The 20,354-nt window shown below is 44.6% G+C and overlaps 1 protein-coding gene across 2 annotated transcripts in view; it reads right to left on the bottom strand.

Moving 5' to 3' along the window:
• The window catches only part of tnfsf10l (TNF superfamily member 10, like), a 319,815-nt gene that overhangs the window by 286,257 nt on the left and 13,204 nt on the right, over positions 1 to 20,354 (bottom strand). For both annotated transcript variants that reach the window (XR_012926833.1, XM_076028048.1), the window contains exon 2: positions 11,568 to 11,717. Coding sequence is in view for 1 of the 2 variants with exons in the window: in XM_076028048.1 (XP_075884163.1) it covers positions 11,568 to 11,717 (150 nt within the window). In the remaining variant the exon portion in view is untranslated. The remainder of the gene's footprint in view (positions 1 to 11,567; positions 11,718 to 20,354) is intronic.

Here is a 20,354-nt window from a genome sequence, read left to right as displayed (position 1 = left end):
GAACTCAAAATGAAAGGTAAGCTGGGATGACTGAGGGGATCATGCAGCCCACCATCAGGGCCTGCTCAGTCTCCAATGTTACCGAGTGCTTCCACTGAAAGTACATTCTATAAACTTGTTCTACTCCGTCATTTAAACTGTTACAGCGGGAGAGCTTACCTTACCCGTTATGAGCCAGCTACTATACAGCACGGGTGCTCCTCAGCTATACATTAAAAGCAACACTTCTGGGGGGTCTTTCCCAAACCTCCCTGTGATGAGCCTCAGACACTTGCTGTTTAGACACCCAAAACAAGCCCGTTTATCAAACCTTCGCCGAGGTATTTAAGGCTTCTGCTTACAGTAAGGAGACCTCATGGTATTGTTGTCAGTTTTTTTTTTTTTTTTTTATCTCTCTGCCGTGTTTATACCACATTTCCCGTCTTATTTTTCATGCTGATATCAAGAGAGAGACTGCGGTGGAGGAAGTGGTGGTAAATCTGCAGTTCTCCAGAAAAGAATACACGCATCCCTGTGGTTGTAGTATCCTGCTGTTAAACTTGCTGCTCAAACTGACACGTCCCACATGTTTGGAATAAGACAAAACAAGATGGAAACAAGGCAGTCTCAGCAAGTGGAACGAACACCTGTTATTACATCTGCAGAATGTTTTGTTCTAATCAATGCTTTCAAAAAAAAGTGGAGCAAAAGGATGGAACAAAGGTTTTTGGGCTTTTTTTTTTTTTTGCACAATACAGAACCTTTGGTTAAGTTGGCGACTGTGAGGTTTAATTTCATGTTTGGAGGAACTCTTTCATTCAAGACACTGTATTTTTTACACCATAGAGGAGAAACTGGAGCGTTTTGCCACAAGAATGGACAAGTCTCATCATTCCTTCAGGAAGAGTTTGGGCATTTCTGAGATAAAGAAGATAAATACGCTGACTCTGCGAAAATGACTTCCTCTGGAAATGTCCTGTGAAAAAAACAGTCAAGCATCTGCAAAGAGTTTTCTACTCTCCAGCAATTCACAGTGAGCTGTGTTGTCACTTCGAAGGTTCGACTGAATGCTCCATTTCGAATTGGGCTGGACGTCTTCGTCGGCCACTGGATTCTGGGGTGACTCAACAAAAGATGTCAACCGACTCACAACTCGGGGCAGCCAAGCTGACAACTCTAGCGGCAAAAGCCTTGAATCTTGTGGCGCCAGGTCTGCAGGCCAATAATGGCTCACCATCAAATGAAAACTGCTTCTTTTAGAGCTTTAACCCTGCGGGAGGAACACGGCACACAGAGAGGACGTCGGGGTTGGGCTGTAGAGACGGAGGGAATGTGGCCGACTGCCGGACAGGAACTCTGCCGAGGGACTCGCTCGACGCCAGACACAGAGGTCTTTTGTGTTTGTGTATCGGCTGGAAATCACTAACAACACTCAAGCTTTCCCTCCACCCCGTGCCCGTGCGTCTGTGTGTGCGTGTCCGTCCGTCCGTCTGTCGGTCTGTCCGTGTGTGTGTGTGTGTGTGTGTTTGAGCAGAAACATAACATGTCTGTGACGGACGTTGGCTTTTGAATAGTCGAGCGTAGAGCCGAGTGAGATAAGGAGGTGCTGCTCCGAAACAAAACCCAGATCGAACCAAAGCGCTCGGCCATCTGAATAACAGTGGCGTCATCCCGGCCTGCTGCATCTCTTCATCATTATCCCAAAGCCAGATGACCTACTTAAGATCACCCTCTGCATCACAATGTGGCAGTTGTGCAGAATTGCTTTTTTTTTTTTTTTTTTGTCCCATGAAGACATTCATTTTTATCGTACACTTTAGCAAAACAACCTCAACTGAGCCAAAAAATCCCCACCAGTCTATAAATATTGCCAACTGATACCCACAGACAGAACTCTTATGAATTGCTAAAACAAAATAAAAAAAAATTAATCACTTGAGATGTCGCATTATGTCCATTAAGAGAAGAAATTACTGAATGGTTCATGGAATTTAATGAAAGCTGCAAAGTATAAAACAACCCTGGCTTCCATCACTTTCATTAAGGGTTTTATGGAAACATCTCAGGAAAACTAAATACAACTGCGGGTACAAGTACAACAGTTTTTCAAAAAAAGGGTGTTTCTTTTTATTCAATTCCAGTAATATGACAACAACAAATGCTACGTGAATTAATAACTTTGGCTTGAGCTAAAAGGTTTTTGGTGTTGATACTCGGCTAAAGCTGAACTCGGGTTACATGGACGCACGCTGCTGAAAGGATTTGCTTTCGTAAAAAAAAAAAAAAAAAAAAAAGGAAAAATGAGCTTTAGATTTTAGAGCACTGGTAAAGATGAGCTCCAATGACCTGAAGTCCTGGTCATTTTTCTTCCTGCTATCATAACTCATAACTCATGACACAAGTTCACTCGCCCTCTGTGATGATGACAGCTACTATCACGGTTGTGGTTTTACTAAAAGCATTTCTCTGTCTCCGAGATCCTTCGGGCGTCGCTGAGCTGAAGACACGACCACTTGAAGTCCATTCAGACATTTTGTAAATAATCTTTTAACATATAAAAAGTCAAGAAAAAGACTTTGGTCTAAGGGTGAAGTCATCTATCAAACCGCACATTAGCACAAGCTCAGCCTTCACCTTCCACTTCACCAGTGGACGCCACTTTCTGCTGGTCTCGACCTCCAGGCTGTGTTTATTCCACACCCTGACCAGTTATGTCCAAACAGCTGCTCTCCATCAGCGGCAGAAGTCCAGATATTCCCAATGACATCAGTGCTTGAGGGCAGATTTGAAGATAGAGATCACACAATGCAGCAGGCTGAGACAAAGAGAAGGCTGGAGGATGGAAGGAGCTTTGATTCTATAAAGACAGTGACCTTCTGGAGGGGAAAAAAAAATTTTCAAAGAAGCAGTATTAAAGTAGCGCTCTGCTCTTCAGCCACCCTTTCCACACCTTCCACATGGTCTCCATCTGCAAATAGAACCTGCGCATGACGGAAACGGATCTGCTGATGTGCCGGCTGGTATAGTTTCATGGTTTCACCCGCAGAGCAGCGTCGGAGATCACTTTCCACCTCCAGTGTTTTGGAAAGAAACTCTGCTTGACGGCGTGACACCGTCGACAGCTCAGCCAGCCAGCCGGTGGATTTGAAGCTGTGACAGCTTTGTGAAAATACTCCAATAAACCTTGAGACTGGATCTGCTGATCCAGGGTGGATTAGCTTTGTAGCTGCTACTGCCAGTGTTTTCAGTGCATCCAGGTAGACATGCATGATAGTGTTGCAGTGACATATATATATATATATATATATATACATATATATATATATATATATATATATATATATATATATATATATATATATATATATATATATATATATATACATATACATATACATATACATATATATATATATATATATATATATATATATATATACATATGTATATATATATATATATATATATATATATATATATATATATATATATATATATATATATATATGTATCTGACAGAGGCAGTCTACCGGTTGGTCCTATTATGCATTTCTTATTTCTTATCTCCACATCACATGATATCATGTTACGCATGTTTTGTTTTTTTTACACTCACAAACATGTGAAACAACGTCTTCGGTAACTGAGCTGAATAAAAGCAATGAAACGTATGTAATGTGTTACATGTAAATGTGTGTGGTGAAGGTGCACGTTTATTTGAGACACGGCTGTTCTGATACTGCGGTTTCAAGCTGTGTCTTTCTGTTTTCGAGGCTGTGCGGAATGTGGAAACAAATGTCCTGCATCTATCTGTCTGTCTGTCAAGGTGCAGACGTGGCCCGAGCCAAGTCTCCATCCTCCGGCGGTAGCAGGACAGTTCTTACTTGCTTCTGGAAAACCAGTTTCAGCAGTGGAACAATTTTTTACAGACGAGTGCGTTGGCCCGACAGGTAACGTCATCACACGGTTTGTTGAAAACAAAACAACGGCCATCGCCCAGACTTTAAATAGCAGCAGCTTCTGCACATATGGTAAAAGCAGCAGGTCCAGCGAGGTTTGAATCCAGAACAAGAGGCATCTATTGTCCGTATTTCTGTGTTACTCTTTGGAAAGTTGAAGAGCTGATGTCAGCAACCTCTGCTCGCTTCCTTTTTTTTGGATAGAACAATTCAACACCTGGACGTTTTATTGCAGACACTGAGCGCTGGATGCAGAGACACTGATGTTTTCATCTCCGAGTCGGTGGGGAGACATAAAAACCAAGACGGCAAGTGAAAAAAAAGGAAGAAAAAAGAAAATCCCTAAAGTTTGAGGGGCGCCCATCATTTACTGTAATGATCCATCAGCGAACGATGCCGGAGATATGAAACAGATGAGAGGCATGCTATAGCGGGCGATAATGGGAATTCCAGCGTTTACCCTGACCCCGTCACCGCACTGTCATCCATCACAGTAACTGGAAGCCAACGGGCTGACAGGCCAGCGATGTCTTCCAGTGGGTGCAGGTGTTGTGGCACTTTGTCTCCCACCGAGAGCAGCGGGGCAGAGCACTGGGGGGGGGGGGGCGTGACACCCCGCTGAAGAGTCGCAAAGTTTTACACTTGGACACCCGATTGCAGTACAAATGCTCCCTCCGAGTGCAGCCGGGTGCCTCCAGCCTCCAGCCGCCTCTTTCTTACGGATTTATGATCTAAATTAGATCATTCACTTAGATTCACTCACGCTGGCTTGCTACAGATAGCAGAGTGTGTGTGTGTATGCAGGACATGGCTGCGGTTGTGACACAGATCAAAGAGTGGAGGAGCGGAACTCTTCAGACGAGGCTCTGTCAGGACGATCAAAGGCCGACTTCCCGTCTCTGTTCTTCATACCCTGCAGCTCCTACCTAGATGTTTTCAAGTGTCTCGTCTGAGTTTGAACGGTTCATACTTTATTGTGACGTCACGATGAAAATGTGCTTTCAAATTGATTTTCCACTGGATTGCAGAGAAAGCGAGCATAGCTAGGGGGTTCAAACAGGAGTAACAAAGATGCACTTCGGTGTTGGGGCTGCAAAATGAGATGCAAGCTGTTGGCAAAAGTTTAAAAAAAAAACATCTTCATAGAACATTCTGAAGACTCATATTTCCTTAAAGTCTGCAGACAGTTTTTTTAAAAAGATGGCTGTTAGTCCAAATGATTTGTAAGCAATTAGTTCAAAGACATTTTGTTTAATTTTCTAATCCATCTTTTCAAATTGAAAAATTGAAACCTGCTTGCGTCTGGCGTTGGGATTTTGTCACCATCTCAACGTCAACTGTCCGTCCGTGTTTTCCTCTCATCTCTCTCTCTATTTGTTCTAACAGCTGGCTTTGCTAATCCCGTCTTTCACTTTCCCTTCCTCCGTCTTTTTCCCCATCCGGCGCTGTGACCTGGACACTTTGATCAACCTCTCCAGCCTCTGTAATCGCTTCCAGTGTCGTCACTTGACAGCGGCGCCACTGTCATCATCATCCTCATCCACATTTTTTCACTGTCATCGGCTCAACTCGCATTCTGCTTCCATTAGGAAACGTGTGGGTGAGAGAGAGAGAGAGAGAGAGTGAGAGAGTGAAAGAAACGCACGCGCAGGAGACATCTCGCAAGGATCGGATCAGCAAAACTGCAGCAAAAACATCTCACACTCATCTCACTCAGCGGGCGCCACTCCATGGGGTTGTGCCTTTGCTCTGGTCAGTTGTAGTCTACAGCTTTTTATATAACTTCAGTGAGCAGCCTTGTCCAAACTGCATATTCTATCTATGCATCAACACTGAGCATCTGTTTTAGACTTACTGGACCTGACTGCCAGAGTTACCATGTGTGCAGCAAACGTGGCCTTAAGTGGAATTACTGGAGGCATATGAGTTCCATTAACTCCAGTTTTAGTTATCAGATAGTGGCTTTTTGATTCAAACCACAAGTTAAGTCACGATGGATTTTTTTTCCGTCCATTTTTCCTTCTGTGTTCAACGCATTGGGGTTGCTTACAATTCTGTATGTGTCTAGTTGGTGGGCGTCTAATGAAGATCTTCCTGGCACCAACCAGAGGCAGCGACAGGCCTTCACAAGTCCAGTTGGTCAGACTCGACTTGTCGCCAGGAATGTTGCTTCTGTCGCTGCAGAAACTCTCTGTCAAACCCGCCCAGTGCACCAGAATAAGACCCAATACAAACTATTTGACTTGTTGTTTAACTCTCCTATGACTGTCATGTATTAACACACATTTGTAACACATGGATAGTGGTCTACCCCCTGCTGGGAGTGAACACACACACGCGCTTCCACTGAGAGACATTTGTGACAAAGATATTTATTGGCACATTTTTCTCATTTCAGCTTCCTTTTGTATCTGTGCATATTCACTGCACATATGTTGTCAATAGGATTTTATAGATTTCTAGATCTATTTTTAAAAACTCTTTTTCACCTTTTCATGATATTGAACAATAAACATGGTAACTACCTGCTGTGACTTCTACATCATGGATTTGTGTGCTAGCTGCTTCTTATGTTGAGTTCATGGTCGGATGAAGTGCATTCACACTGAAATATATGTGAAAATACAGCGTACCATTCGTGTGCCCGCCTTAAATTGCAATGATGATGATGGACGATTCACACTGTGAATTGATACAATAGCGTTAATGTGCTAGCTAATGATAGTGTTAATGAATGAATGAATGAATGAAGGAATGAATCAGTCAATCAATCAATCAACATAGTACTAAATCACATCCAAACGTGTCTCAAAGCGCTTCATAATAGTAGTTGTATATTGTATAGTATATAGTATTTGGTTGCTAGCTAAAGAGTTCCTATAGTTACAAGGGCATAATTTAATCAGGCATTGAGTGTTGAGTATTTATTGGTTTACGTCTGCTGTGTCGACTCTCTGGACCATTCATTTGCAGTTTTTTTAAACGAGTTGTCGCAGAAGAGTTGCTAAAAAAAAAAAAAAAAAACAACTTTTAATGAGTTCAAAACAGCGGTGACTATGTTTAGATTACAACACCTAGTGAGCGCACTACACTGGAGTGTACGACTAACTCTGAAACTACATTTCTTTGGAAATCATGCACAGACTGTTTCCATAAAGCGGTTCGCAGTAAGAAAGTGGTTTTCTAGAGCCAACACTTATTCATTGTCTTGACGCTGCATCAAGCAAAACTTCAGGAGGTGCTGGTTTGAAAGAGAGAGCCAGTCCTGCCATTAGCTCAACCACAAACAACCTCAAGTCCGTACTAAACTGTTTTCAGATAGCAGAAAAATAAAATTATTGCTTAAAGTGCCAACTGGTCTGTTGATTGAGGAAGAAAAATGGACAGCTGAGCCTCAGCCGCTCTGCTCTGCGGTAATGAAGCAACAGGAGAGGAGGAAACAGCAGCCAAGGAATGCCATCGAGAAGCCAAGTCCACTCAACCATGTGACCATGTGAGGGATACAGGCAAAACCCAGCAATTCATCGTTGTTGCCAGTGCAATATAAGGAAAATCTTTTGCGAGACTGTGATTAAATACAAGCGGCTTATCAGCAGCTACATCAGCCCTCGATAAGGCCGTTAGCAGAGCTCACCAGTCTCCAACTGATCACAATTGATCACAATTGATAGGACTTGGGGTGCTGCCAAACACAAAATATGCTCAATAATAAATCCATTGATGACTAACGGGACTGCTTTTTCTGATGCTGGCCAGAGTTCATATTTTGAAGACAAACAAACAAACAAACAAAAACAACCACAGTGCTTAAAATCTTGACCTAAATTACTTTGACTAACGAGAGAAAGAGACATCAGGATGGAGCCAAATACGACTATTACAGGGGCTATTTACTCAAACTGTTACGTAGATTTTCAGATCTTTGTTTTCATCCCATACTACTGTAGAGCAGCCTGATGTGAAGAACTACTATTTAAAAAAACACATCACATCTTCCTCCTAAAGTTTGGTTTCGGTTTCCTCTCAAAGCTGCTAATGTCTATGTACCCTCTTCATGTTTGGATGGAGACACACAAATAGAGAGGAGGCGATCTTACAATGTAGACTGACAACCTCACTGGGAGTGTTGTGAGTAACCACTGGTAGATACCGCTGCCTCTTTGTGACATCTCAAATAGCCTTTATATTATACATTATAGATCTTGTGCTCTCTGAGTAGTTAATAATAAACGTGTCTTATTTTTGAGGAAGCTCACTGACAGCCTGGAGACTGGTTAACATTGTTGCAGTTTCACTCCACAATCAGTTCGGCAGATAGGATGCTGTCAAATCAATGACACGGAAATGAACAAGACTTGCGCGATAAATCTCTTGTGCATGTTTGACATGCAACCGATTCAAATTCAAAACCCGGGAGGGGTAAAACTAGACATTCCAGTTCCCGTCCAGTGAGGACCAGAGGGGCATGGAGCAAGCACCACTCTCTGATTGTATCACACCAGCGGAGTGGAGTGGAGTGGAGTGGAGTGGAGTGCAGGCGGGAGGTGAGGAAGGAGAACAAAGAAGCCAGAGACAGACTGCATTTGGTCAAAGAGCTGCTGTTTGTGTGCAGGTGGCTGGAGTTGAGGGGGCCGAGCGAGACACGCTGAGCTAAGTGGGCTTGTCTGCAGGGGGATGACTTATATGAGACAACTCAGTGCTCCTAAATGGGTGTGTGTATGTGTGTGTGTGTGTGTGTGTGGGCGGGTAGACCATAACTTTCCTGAATCATTGGTATTTTCATGACGAGCATTGAACATTAGACACCAGGGGGGTTCAGGGCTGTTGGAAAGCTTATTCTGCAGCAGAGCATGAGGCAGATTTAAAAAAAAAAAAAAAAAAAAAAAAAAAAATCTTTTTCTTTGCGCTTCTCCACGTAGAGACACATTTTTTTTTTGTGTCAAGTCAGCTCTGCTTTATTTATGGAGAGCTGATTCAGAAAATATGAGACACCTCGGGGGCTTTCACAGTGTACAGCGAACGTCCCCTCCCTTGTCTCTTTGACATGCCGTAGAGCATGTGAGTTTCTCTCCTGGTGCCGAGAAGAAAAATCCCAAAGGTAGTAAAAATGTGTTTGGTCGTATCCCATTTATCTATGCTGTGTAATTTAGCTGTTTATAGACCTGAAGTCGGCTGAAACAGATGGAGAGATGGCTGGAGGCGAGAGACGTTGCCCTCTGCACGCACTTGTTTTCCGCCTCCCACCACTCAGCGAGGGAGGAAGAATGGGGAAGATGTGAGGGACAGATTAATGTGGCTTTTCGACAAACAGGAAGTTTGCAAATGTAGTTTAGTCTACTAATTTGGCCCAACACGGTTTCAGCAGCACAAAAATACACAAACTTGCACGTGTGTAGTATGTCCAGTTTAGGTACCAGTGACTTCCATTCCATCAAAAGTAGGACTTTCTTCCAATTTACAGCATAGTCAAGGAAGCAAATCCACTTGGCAGTTCCTTTCAGGGCTCATCACAGCACAATCATTTCAGCCTTTTCAAAGAACCTCTGCGTTTTATCCAAACTTGAGGAGCGGTCCGATGAAAACACTCAAGGACGGGGTTCCCACTCATTTCTCACCGACAAAATCTCAAAACTTTTCCACAACTTTTCTGTGACCTTGCACAACATTGCCATCACCACAAACTATAAATACAGAAATTTCATACTCAAAAGACATGTGAACCTTAATCAAGCACATTATCATACAAAAATTGCTTACTTGACATTCACAATACACAGTCTTTGTGTTGGTCTAAAATAAAGGCAACTGCAATTAAAATAAACTCCATGGGCAGAGGCAGTCAGCCAGGCGTACTCTGTTCACAAACTCATAGCATTGTTGGAGACCCAAGGTAGCGGGTCTAAGTACGCTGGGTTACAACAGCAAACAAATTCTGCTCGCTCAAATTTCACTATTTTTCCAAGACTATGACTTCCATGACTTATCCAGGTCTGGGAAATCGCATTTGCTAATTCTATGACTTAGAAAACCTGCAAGGACGGCCACCTTTTTGGTGACTCCTGGTTGGGGATCAATCCCACCAACCCCACCCAGTCTCTACAAGTGTCACACCTGACAGCATACTCAAGGAAACTCCAGAAACGCAACATAATCACTGATGACTAACAGCTATTTCTTCCACCGTCCTTCACTATTTTGCATTTATTTCTGTTTCTGCAATCTCAAACAAGCAGACACTTGGCCGTTATCATCTGCTTCTGGCTGGCAGCGCTCATGAGAATGACACACATCCGTCTTGCGTGTCAGTTTAAAATTCTGTAACATTCCTAGCGCGTCATTTAAACTTCCAAAGTAAATAAAAAAAGCTCCGCTGGAGGAACTCCTTCAGACACATTCAACACCACTTCAATTGTTCATCGAAACCCATCAATCTGCCTCGTTGACCGAGATGTGTCGGAGGTTCAGCTTCAACTATATGGATTTAATCCTACGGCATACAATCATGGCGACTAATAGGTGTGTGTGTGTGTGTGTGTGTGTGTGTGTGTGTGTGTGTGTGTGTGTGTGTGTGTGAGTGCCTGCCTGCCTGCCTGCAAACACGCCCAGAACAAATGAACTCTCAGCCACACGTTTGAATGTGTGTCACGTTTACACAAGTGAGAGCAACGCAAACACGAAGGGGAGAGGAGCTCAGACGTTGTGTTAACAGCGGTTGGAATAACAACAGCTTATCACACACTGATGTGTGGGACAGATAGTGGAAGCACTTTTGCACCCTTCACTCACCTGCGCACCAATGCAGCCACCGTCTCTCTACAAGTGCTGACTGACTTAAGCTAAACTGAAAGGTTTTGCTCGATAGTTTTCTAGAGGTTCGCCGGCCCGACTTGGGCGGCGCCGTTTCTGAATCAGCTGCAAAAAAAAAAAAAAAAAATGAGAAAAACGATGTGTTTGACTTGCAGCTCCCTTTTTTTTTTTCCAAATGTGCAAAAAGTGCTCTGCGGCACTCAATCCATCACACGGCACATTAGTGTTCCTGAGAGAAGCAAATATTTTTAATGATTAATACCTGCTGTCCTATTAAGCGTTTCACTGTAGATTTAGGTTGGAGGTCGACGCCAGAAATGAGAAGATCTTTCAGACGAAAAAGGTCACATGGCAAATTTGATGAGTTGAAAGTATTCACACTCATTCTCGTGGAAAACACAAAACAGTTTTGAAGCTGCGGAGTTGCAAAATGCCCACAGTCAGTGAATCCTTTTAGCCTTTTGCTGTGTATTTAGTCACGGTTGTCACTTGCAGTGTGCAAACGACTCTCTGATTGTCCTTATCATTGCTATCATTGGAATGAAACCCACATGGTGTCCATATATGTATGTTAAACTGATGGATGTTCATTCCAGGCCAAATTAGTTGCGCACAGAGGGTTCAGGTCTGCATCAGCCTCAACAGATGTTTCCCAGCTTCACTGTAACTGGCCAGACTCTTTTATGACGGAACCAGCTCCCCCCCACCCCCACCCACCTCCATCTGTTCCCCAACCCAGGGTCTCACACACACACACACACACACACACACACACGCACGCGCACACAAACTTAAGACAGCTCTTGACAACGAGCCCTGTACCTTGGAGATGTACGCTTTGATGCCTTCAGCCAGCTTGATGCATGGTTCTCCGAAGAGCTGGGCCAGTTGGTCTGGGATGTCCTGGTCTTTATCCAGAGCATTGAGTAGACTCAGACACTTGAGCTCCTCTGTGACGCCCTGGCTGCGCACCTACAAAACAAAGCCCAGTGTCAAACGTCATCGCCCATCAGTCAGAGTGAAGCGTCAGATTCTCTGTCGGATGTGCAATTACACAGTGACAAACACAATAGGGACGTTGTTGTGTAACGAATGTTGTTACGCAATTAATAACACCACGTTATAAATAAACTTGTATTCGTCGACACAAAGCAGGCAGTGTTTGCCTCGTGCATGTTAGCAACTGTGACGGAAGGGCTTCAATATAGACTGCATATCTGAAACCCCGCAGTGCCGCTGTTTGCAGAGCATTTCCAGTCATTAGCAGAGTGCCAGTAATCCATTATGCATCGTGTCAGCGGCCCGAGAGGGAAATCCCAACAAACATGAATGGGCTGCAGCTGGCTTCCTCGGATCACATGCATTTGCTGCGTATTGGACCTAGTTAATCACAGTAATGCTCTCGCAATCAGTGGGAATCTCAATGGGGAATTGACCGGAGCATCTTGATCCATTTGGAACATTAATAACTTTATTCTCTTATGTTACATATGGTCCATTTTTCTTTGATGCACTAATTTTTTTGCTGTCTGAAAGAAACAATATGGGCTTTTATACAAACAATACAATTCTGAAAATCTTGTTTACAGCGGACTAAGTTGAAAAGATACTTTGGTTGACTGCCCTGCATCGTATTCAAAAAAAAACAAACATTTTTTTTATGGCAGCACTTCAAACAATGTCAGCGCCTCTTGTCCGGCCGTAGCAGGCTTGAGCATTCGTCAATGATTTGCAAAAAATGAATTGAAAGAGGGCCGCTGTGAGGTAGAACCTACGCTACGCAATGTAGCTTTTAAAGTTGCCTTGTGTGTTTTAAAGCACCTGGACGCAGTTGGTGGGGTACGACCAGGGATTTTGCAGGGCAATGTTTTCGCCGCTTTCCTCCGCTGCTGACAAAGTGTGTTGTTGCCAGGCTGTTATTTGTATGCAAGCAGCAAAAAAAATCAAAACAAGAAAGCAAAGCCAAACAACATGAGATTGTGCTGGAGAGCACATTTGCAGAATCATGCAACTGAAACCCGACCCCTCGTGTATCAACACGATCAGCGCTCCCACACACACCCACACGAGCACAAACACACTCACGCCAGCCCGCCCGCCCGCGCGCACGCGCGCACACACACACACACACACACGGCCATATAGAGACATCTAATAAGAGCCAATTAAAAGCAACAGTTCCGCTGGGTGCAAAGGGGAAATTGTTCCATTCTTCTTTCGCTATGCCTCCTGTTTTTTTTGTTTTTTTTCCTACCTTCATGCCGTTTTGGGGCAGCACGGGTCGCGGGGCAGCTTTGGGAATGGCAAAGTCAAAAGACAGGCTTATGCCGCTGGCAGACTGTGCAGTTATGTGCATGTAATGTATGTGTACACTTGAGGGAAGCTGTGAGCGTCACGGTCTGGGAGTCCTGCTAATGACCAGCACTGATGAGGGAGGAGATTGCAGAGCTGCACTCCTTCATCCCTGCTCTCTGCCTTTATTAATTCCGTTCCTCTTGACCCTTTTTGTAATGAAAACAATTTGTGTTCTTTCATCTCATTTTCCCACACCTTCCTCTCTTGACCGAACTAACTGAATTTGTTGTACGACAAGAGTTCCTCATTGCCAGTGTACGTTGGACGTTGCGTGTTGGACTTGCGCGCGTTTGTGTAAATGAGACACGGCACTTTCAGGAGGCAAGGTTTATGTAAAATGTCAACTAGGCCACGTTTCCTCAGTTTCAACACGTCTCCCGGCCCTGAAAAGGATGACTCATGTCTCTAATGCCTCAACATGCCTGGTAAATCACCCAGAGTCTAATCAGATACACATGCTGTTTAGCCAGTTGGTGAACTCTCCGCTTCTGAGTGCCAGTCCCAAATAGAGGTCAACTCTGTAAGACGTGTCATTTCAAATGAGGTCATTTGCACAAAGGCTTTAGAGTTGCAAACATGCATGACTCTCACATTTCAGATTTTTCAGCGACCCACAAGATTAATATTTTTCCTCTGAATGCTTTATTTCATCCTGTTGGCAGAGAGAGTTCCCCCTTCTGGGGATCAGACCTTACTTTTGGCAAACACAACAGCTTCTTTTTTTTTTAATTCTCTGTAAATCAGTTGGAATTTCTGGCTTGAAGATGCTCACGGTGGATGCTCGACCCAAGAAGACGGTTGGACAAACTTGACATTTATGGACAGAACGAAAAGATGTTGGCCCAAATGAGATGTCTCTGTTTGGTGATGCAACCACCTCTGGCCAAAGTTCTGCAAAGTTCTGCAAGCCCTTTCATCACCGCAAAAGCTAAATAGTCCACTTAATGAGAGCGGCGGGATGAAAAGCATGGCGCCGTTGTTTACACATTCAAGCGCACTCTGTCTGTCAACGTGGCGATGAGAGGAGACGAGGCACCGCGGGTCGGCCGGGATCATCTGTGCGCATTCAGGGCATTTCTAGGAAAAAGTGCTGACAGTGGAGTGCAGGCCGACATGATGGGATCGGTGATGACAGCTATCGTAAGCAGCATTGTTGGGAAAGTTCACACATGCGTGACTGGATCTCAGTGAAGGGAGTGGAAGACGGCGTAGTTTCTGGCTGGTGCCTGTGTCAAAGCACACTCCCTGTTTGGGTCCTTCTGCTCCAAAGATTATTGAGAATAAACGCTTCGCATTTTAGCCACATGTGTTTGTGTGTGTGTGTGTGTGTGAGAGAGAGCGAGAAGGAGAAGGAGAGAGAGAGAGAGAGAGAGAGAGAGAGAGAGAGAGAGAGAGAGAGAGAGAAGGTCCTTGTGAGTGCATGTGTCCATTCGTCTGGGCAGGCTGCTCGGCAGCGTCTCATCCGTGTTATTGAGGAGATAAAGCTTGGACTCATAGCTGCACCGGGCTAAAAACAAGATTAGGAAAAAAGCGTTCCATTCCATCAGTATAGAGACACAAGGCCAGAGGCGAAACCAGCAGGGAAACATTCTCATCATGTTGAAGTACTTAATTTTGTCTGTTTTTAAGCTGCATGAGGCAAGTTAAAGTCAGTAAAGTGAGCCCACTTCCTTTGCTCCTCGTGCCACTTTGAAGACTTCACGGCACATTCAGTTTGTGGCATTTCATGATGACAGTCAGTCCTAATAAATGACCGTCGCTGACTGACTGAAAGAAACTTGATACTTTTAAGCTTTTTAAGCTGCATGTAGATTACTTGAGAATTTACAGCCATTTCCCCACTAAGTGCTCATAAACTCGGGATGACGTGAAAATGCTTGAATACGTAGCTAAAGCAGGTCTTCTTTTAACGAAGTTAGAGTGGAGAATAGAGGACGGATGGTAATCGCATTAAGAGAAAAACTGAACTCTGGTTAACGATTGTGATAGGAAAGCCTTGTATACAGGAGGAAAAAAAGTTTCCTATAAACAAGACATCGTTTCAACAATGTCCACAAGCGAGCGCCAAAGTCACTGAAGTGCTTGGACATGCCAGATCTGTCACGGGCACCCCAAGGCAGCCACAGAAACACACCAAATACAGAGAAGACAAAATGGGGCTTCCGCAAAAACAACTCTTGTGGTGTAAACACACACAAGAGGAAGGCGGATAAAGAAGAAGATGCCGTGGCAAACACAAATATGTGAACCAGACCGGAGATGTTAGCGTGGACCGACGACCAAAATCGAACTTCTACTGAACGCAACACTAGCTGCGCTTCCTAAAATTTCGACAAAGTACAATTGCAATTTGCAGGTGCCTCCATTGAATGGTGTGAAGCGCATGAGCCGCAATGCCCGTAAAATCTCACAAAAAGTTGCAGTTTCATTACCACCAGATATCACCAGAAATAAAGAGAAGGAATGCACCCCCGGCTCTTCAAGTGGAATATTATCTGGGCCCACGCTGGCCATGTTGCAGAGTGCTGGGCTTGTCAGGCTGATGCACACTGTACATTGTGCTCCCCCCCAGCAGTTGTCTCAGTATTTGGTTTGTCTCATCCTCGACACCGAGGGGTCTGCTTTCTGTCAGCACCATGTGGAGGCCAAGCTGGTTCTTGCTACATCCAACTTGGGCCTCACTCGGATGTTCTTTTTGCTTTAGTGTTTACATGTTACTGGGGCAAAAAAAACAAACCCTCGAGACAAAGTCTGCAGCGGCCCGCAGTCAAGAGATATGAATATTCTGTTACTCCAAGCGTTACTTTTCTCTAAAAACAAACAAACATACAAACAAACAAAACAAAACAAAACAAAATAGAAGGTGTTTTCTATTCTCCCCAAACTTTCAGCATTCTTGGTTAACGAGCTTAGCGACGTTTTGCAAAGCAGAGATGAAGTGAGATCTTCTGCAGGCCAGTGGAGACAAGAGACTACATCACTGCCGTGCCCTGGGAGCAGACAACTGGAACTACTCCACAGGTTTATTATTATTCTTATTGTTTTATTGTGGTCCTGCTCCTCCATGGCAACGCTCCCCTTTACTTGCAGAGGGCCTCCCTTACAAGAAGCTTCTGTTTGCCAAAATGTGAACGGACAAAAGAGCCTGTCCCCGCCATATTTCTCAGGACGAGATGCAGTAAAAAAAAACTTGGCGTCAACAAATCAGTGCCGTGACAGCCGCCCGGCCTCAGGTGTTGAACAGGAATGACTTCTGTCAGACTTGACTGATCACTTCTTCAATTCCAAAATGAGGTCACAGAGAAGCTACACAATCTGAGTCATAACTTTCACCCTGCCTTGCAGCCTGGCCTGCTTCAGAGACGACATATTTCAAGACTCACGCAGTTGTGTTCAGGGAAATGACTCTGTTACTTTCATCCTTGTGCTCTTTCCTCTCAGGGATGCCCCGGGTGGCTCACCAATATGTCCATTTGACAGCCACACGCACAAGCTAACACATGCTAAAACACTCACCAACAGCTATGACCTTTGTAACTCTCACTTGTTTTTTTTGTGGGTTTTTTTTTTTTTGTAAGTGAGGAAGCCTGACTTTGCAGAGAAAATGGGTGACAATGTCTAAATTTGACCAGAAGACAGACATTTGTTTGCATTCAAATTCACTTGAGTGGCCAACGCAAACAATGTTGGCGGTAATACCTGTTTTCTGATGTCCCACTTCAAGGGCTTTCTAACAGAAGCTGCGATGTCAGAGAGAAATCACGAAACCCAGAGCGGATCCACATACTGCATGTGGATGCAGCATGTGGATGCATGTCCACGCCCCACACCCATGTGATCCTGCTCTTTATATAAATGTAAGTGCTTATTATCAGTAAATAAAAGCACAACTTTTATTTTTACTATCTAATCTAATAATGCTAATAGCCACACTGAGGCCTTTAAAAGACATCTGAATGTGAAGAGATTTACTGCTCTGAAACCACTAACAAGACAAACTGACTTTGAACAGCATCACCATTCGTCAATGTTGTTAGCTCGCAGTAAAAGCTGGTATATAAATAAAAAAATAAAAAATCTCAGACAATTAGTGGAGAGCTACACTGAGGCACTTCAGCTACAATCACTGTCCTGGACAGATTTTCAGTTCACTCGAGGCAGATCAGACTTGATCTTTTCCAACACAGATTGCAGTCAACTGCTGACAGCTTGGCGAGCGCAGTGTTTGGAGCATGTGCTAGAATGAAGGCAACAAAAACAAACCCCAAAACATGTCTTTAATGCCACATTAAATCTCAATCGGTTAGGATCACTAGAGAGCTGTGCTCCTGCGCATACAACCCTTGGCTAACAAAATCAACCCCTTAGGGTGTTTGACTGGGAATTTGCACCAGATAAATCTGGCTGAAAACAAACAAACAAACTAACTGCATAATGACCCACGCTATTTGGATAGTCGTTGTTGGTCTGCTTTCGGAACACATTTATGCCCATAAGGTTGAGTGGTTTGTGCACTTTTCATTCTGTCCTCAGCAAAGTACACGGTCTCTCAAAGTGCATCGTATTAACCTGGATGAGGCTTTGGACTGACAGAAGAGAAGGAAGCATCCTGGCGAGAAGTCCTGTGATCCTGGTGCCGGTTCTCTCAGGAAGCACCGAACAATGCCTCACTGTTCCCTCCCTGTGTGTGCGAGAATCTACATATGTATTACAGTCAGGGAATGTGTGTGTGTGTGGCCTGCCATTTAGTGTGTGTGTGTGTGTGTGTGTGCGCGCGTTTGGCTGGCCTCTGCTGGACACCAAACCCTGAAAGAATATCTCAGAAGGCTACTTGGAAATCTGCCTATAATTGTGTGTGTGTGTGTGTGTGTGTGTGTGTGTGTGTTTCCTTGGCAGTCCAAATCTCTCATTTGAGGGGATTAGGAAAAGGAGAAGGTGGCCATGTAACACAAATCCCGAAGGCCAGGGGTCTGGGCCGAGAGTGTGTGCCTATGCATGCGTGCGCGCGTGCGTGTTGGTGAGGTGGACAGTGCTCGCAGAGGGACCGAGGGCGGGAGGTTGGGAGGGGGGGGGCTGTTGGCAGGACTTGCGCGCCCCTTCCCTGCTTCCCTCGTAAGAGGCCGACAAGGCAGAGCAGAAAATCGGCAGTGACACAGAGCAGAGACTCCGCAGCGGAGACGTACGAGCCCAGACGTTGAACACTGTGAAAGATAAACTCGGCGTACAGCACGAGGCTTCTTCCTGATCGATGACGGTCTGCTGTTGGCGGCAGGGCTAAACATACAAGACAGATGTCTGTAAATTGCATGTCTTCAGAGAGAAAGACTGTAAGGAGAGCTCAGTGTTAGGAGCCAAAGCCGTCCAATTGAACTGCATTGCATGGCTGCGATGCGCAGTCATGTCTTGGTGGTGGTGGTGGTGGTGGTGAGTCCAGACAGAGGAAATTAGGCCCAATCAGAAGTGAAACAGAGTCTCTCACGTCTCTGGATGAGAGGTGTGGGGTTGTGATGACGCTGTGTAAGTGATTTTCCGTGGCATTTAAGAAGCAAAGGCAACAAGCAGCAGTGAACCACTAGCGACGCGCAAAAGGTAGAGAAATGGCGGCGAAGCGAGGAGGCCGCGAGGTCTGCGTGGCAAGCAAGTGACGCAGAGTCCAAGAGCAAATCCTCCGTCGTATTGCAGCTGTCGACGGGCATAAAAAACTACAGCTTTCTATGCCCCAAGTACGAAAAGAGGCTCAGAATGAAGAAATTACAAAGGAATGAAAAAAAAAACACAAACCAACAACAATTCACCAGTGTGCTGAGTCACTGTGTGTGCATGTGCCACGATGCCACCATAGCAGCAGCAGCTCCATCCAAATAACTCTCCCTAACTTTTTGCAGCCACCCATTGGTGTGTGAATGAGAGGCCATTGTAATGCGCTTTGGGGTACCGTGAAGGTGCTTGGAAGATGAGTGCAGTCCATTTACCATTTGTGACATCACAAAGGGAAAAAAAGAGAAGCAAGCAAAAGCAGTAAAAGCAAAACGTCCTTTTCTGCTAAACTGATGAGCTTGAGGAAACACTGGTTCATGATATTTGGAGCGTGTTGGATCTGCCTGAGTTGAAGTGGACTACTGATCATATGCAGCATGTACTGTATGGCGTCACATGCAACATGGCGATTTTGCAAGTCTTGTGCGAAAAGCATTCATTGCTCAGCTCTGTCTGGCAAAACTGCTTGTACAACGTGCACCTCCTGCTTTAATTACAGTTTCCATGTGAGCTTCTATCTGAGGCTGATTGGAAGTGGTTGTTTGGTTTTATGGCGTGCATGCCTTCAACTGTTGTCGGCTGAGTGCTTATGAAACAGACTGATTCCACTGATCACGTTTCCCCGCTCTCCTCGTGTGCTGCTGACCTCATCTTTCTCCACCTGAGCGTCGCCCCTGAAGTCACGTTGAGCAAAACAAAACAAAAAAATGAGCAACGGTAAAACCGTGTTAGTTTGAATGGCAACGTTCTGCCGCTCGTCCAAACCTTTTGGCAAAGGCCGCGGCAGCTTTCAGCGTCTAATCCGGCAAAGATGAAAAAAGAAACGCTGTGACTAATTTAAAACATGCTGAAAGTTCCCTCACGGTTTACATAAAAGCTCGCTCAAAGTGAACGCTGACCTGATTAAACGCAGGTCGAAAAGTTTAATTTGAGCAATCTTGTCCGTTTACTATGGGCCTGATTTTGCTCGCTGATTTACGCGATCTAGACTAATAATACATTAGCTATTTAATTGTTGTGAAATTCCAGACGCTCTCAAGCCTTTACAATCTTCTGGTCTTATTGTGCAACATGGCCGAAAGCGTAATTGTCCAAACTCTGCATGCGTGCAGATGGGTTGCAAATGTCAGTTATTTTTGTTCCTCCCCACTTCATGTGCATGAAGATATGATATGTTTTTATACTGAATACATATGGATCTGCACTGCACTGGATCGCACTTTATCACCCCTTCAGTGTACTTTTGTGTGTCTGGCAGAGAGCCACTGCAGCGTAGTTAAATAGACATTGATTTTGATGTGATCGCACCGTCTTCCTTGTCATGCTATTGTTTGAATGGCAAACGTGTTTCTCAGCAATAAATCACACGGGTGTGCAGCCAACCGTCGTAAAAAGGTAGTTATGATGAGGGAGAGGCATCTTCGAGTTCCTACCTCACTTCACAGTGCAAGCCAAGTCTATTGTTCTCTCTCTCTCTCTCTCTCTCTCTCTCTCTCT

This window comes from Nelusetta ayraudi, unplaced genomic scaffold (assembly GCF_046127955.1).
Source record: "Nelusetta ayraudi isolate G7.1 ecotype Tasmania unplaced genomic scaffold, CSIRO-AGI_Nayr_v1 ptg000022l, whole genome shotgun sequence".
NCBI lineage: Eukaryota > Metazoa > Chordata > Actinopteri > Tetraodontiformes > Monacanthidae > Nelusetta > Nelusetta ayraudi.
The sequence above is the reverse complement of the archived record's forward strand: the minus strand, read 5'-3'. Positions and strand labels throughout refer to the sequence as shown.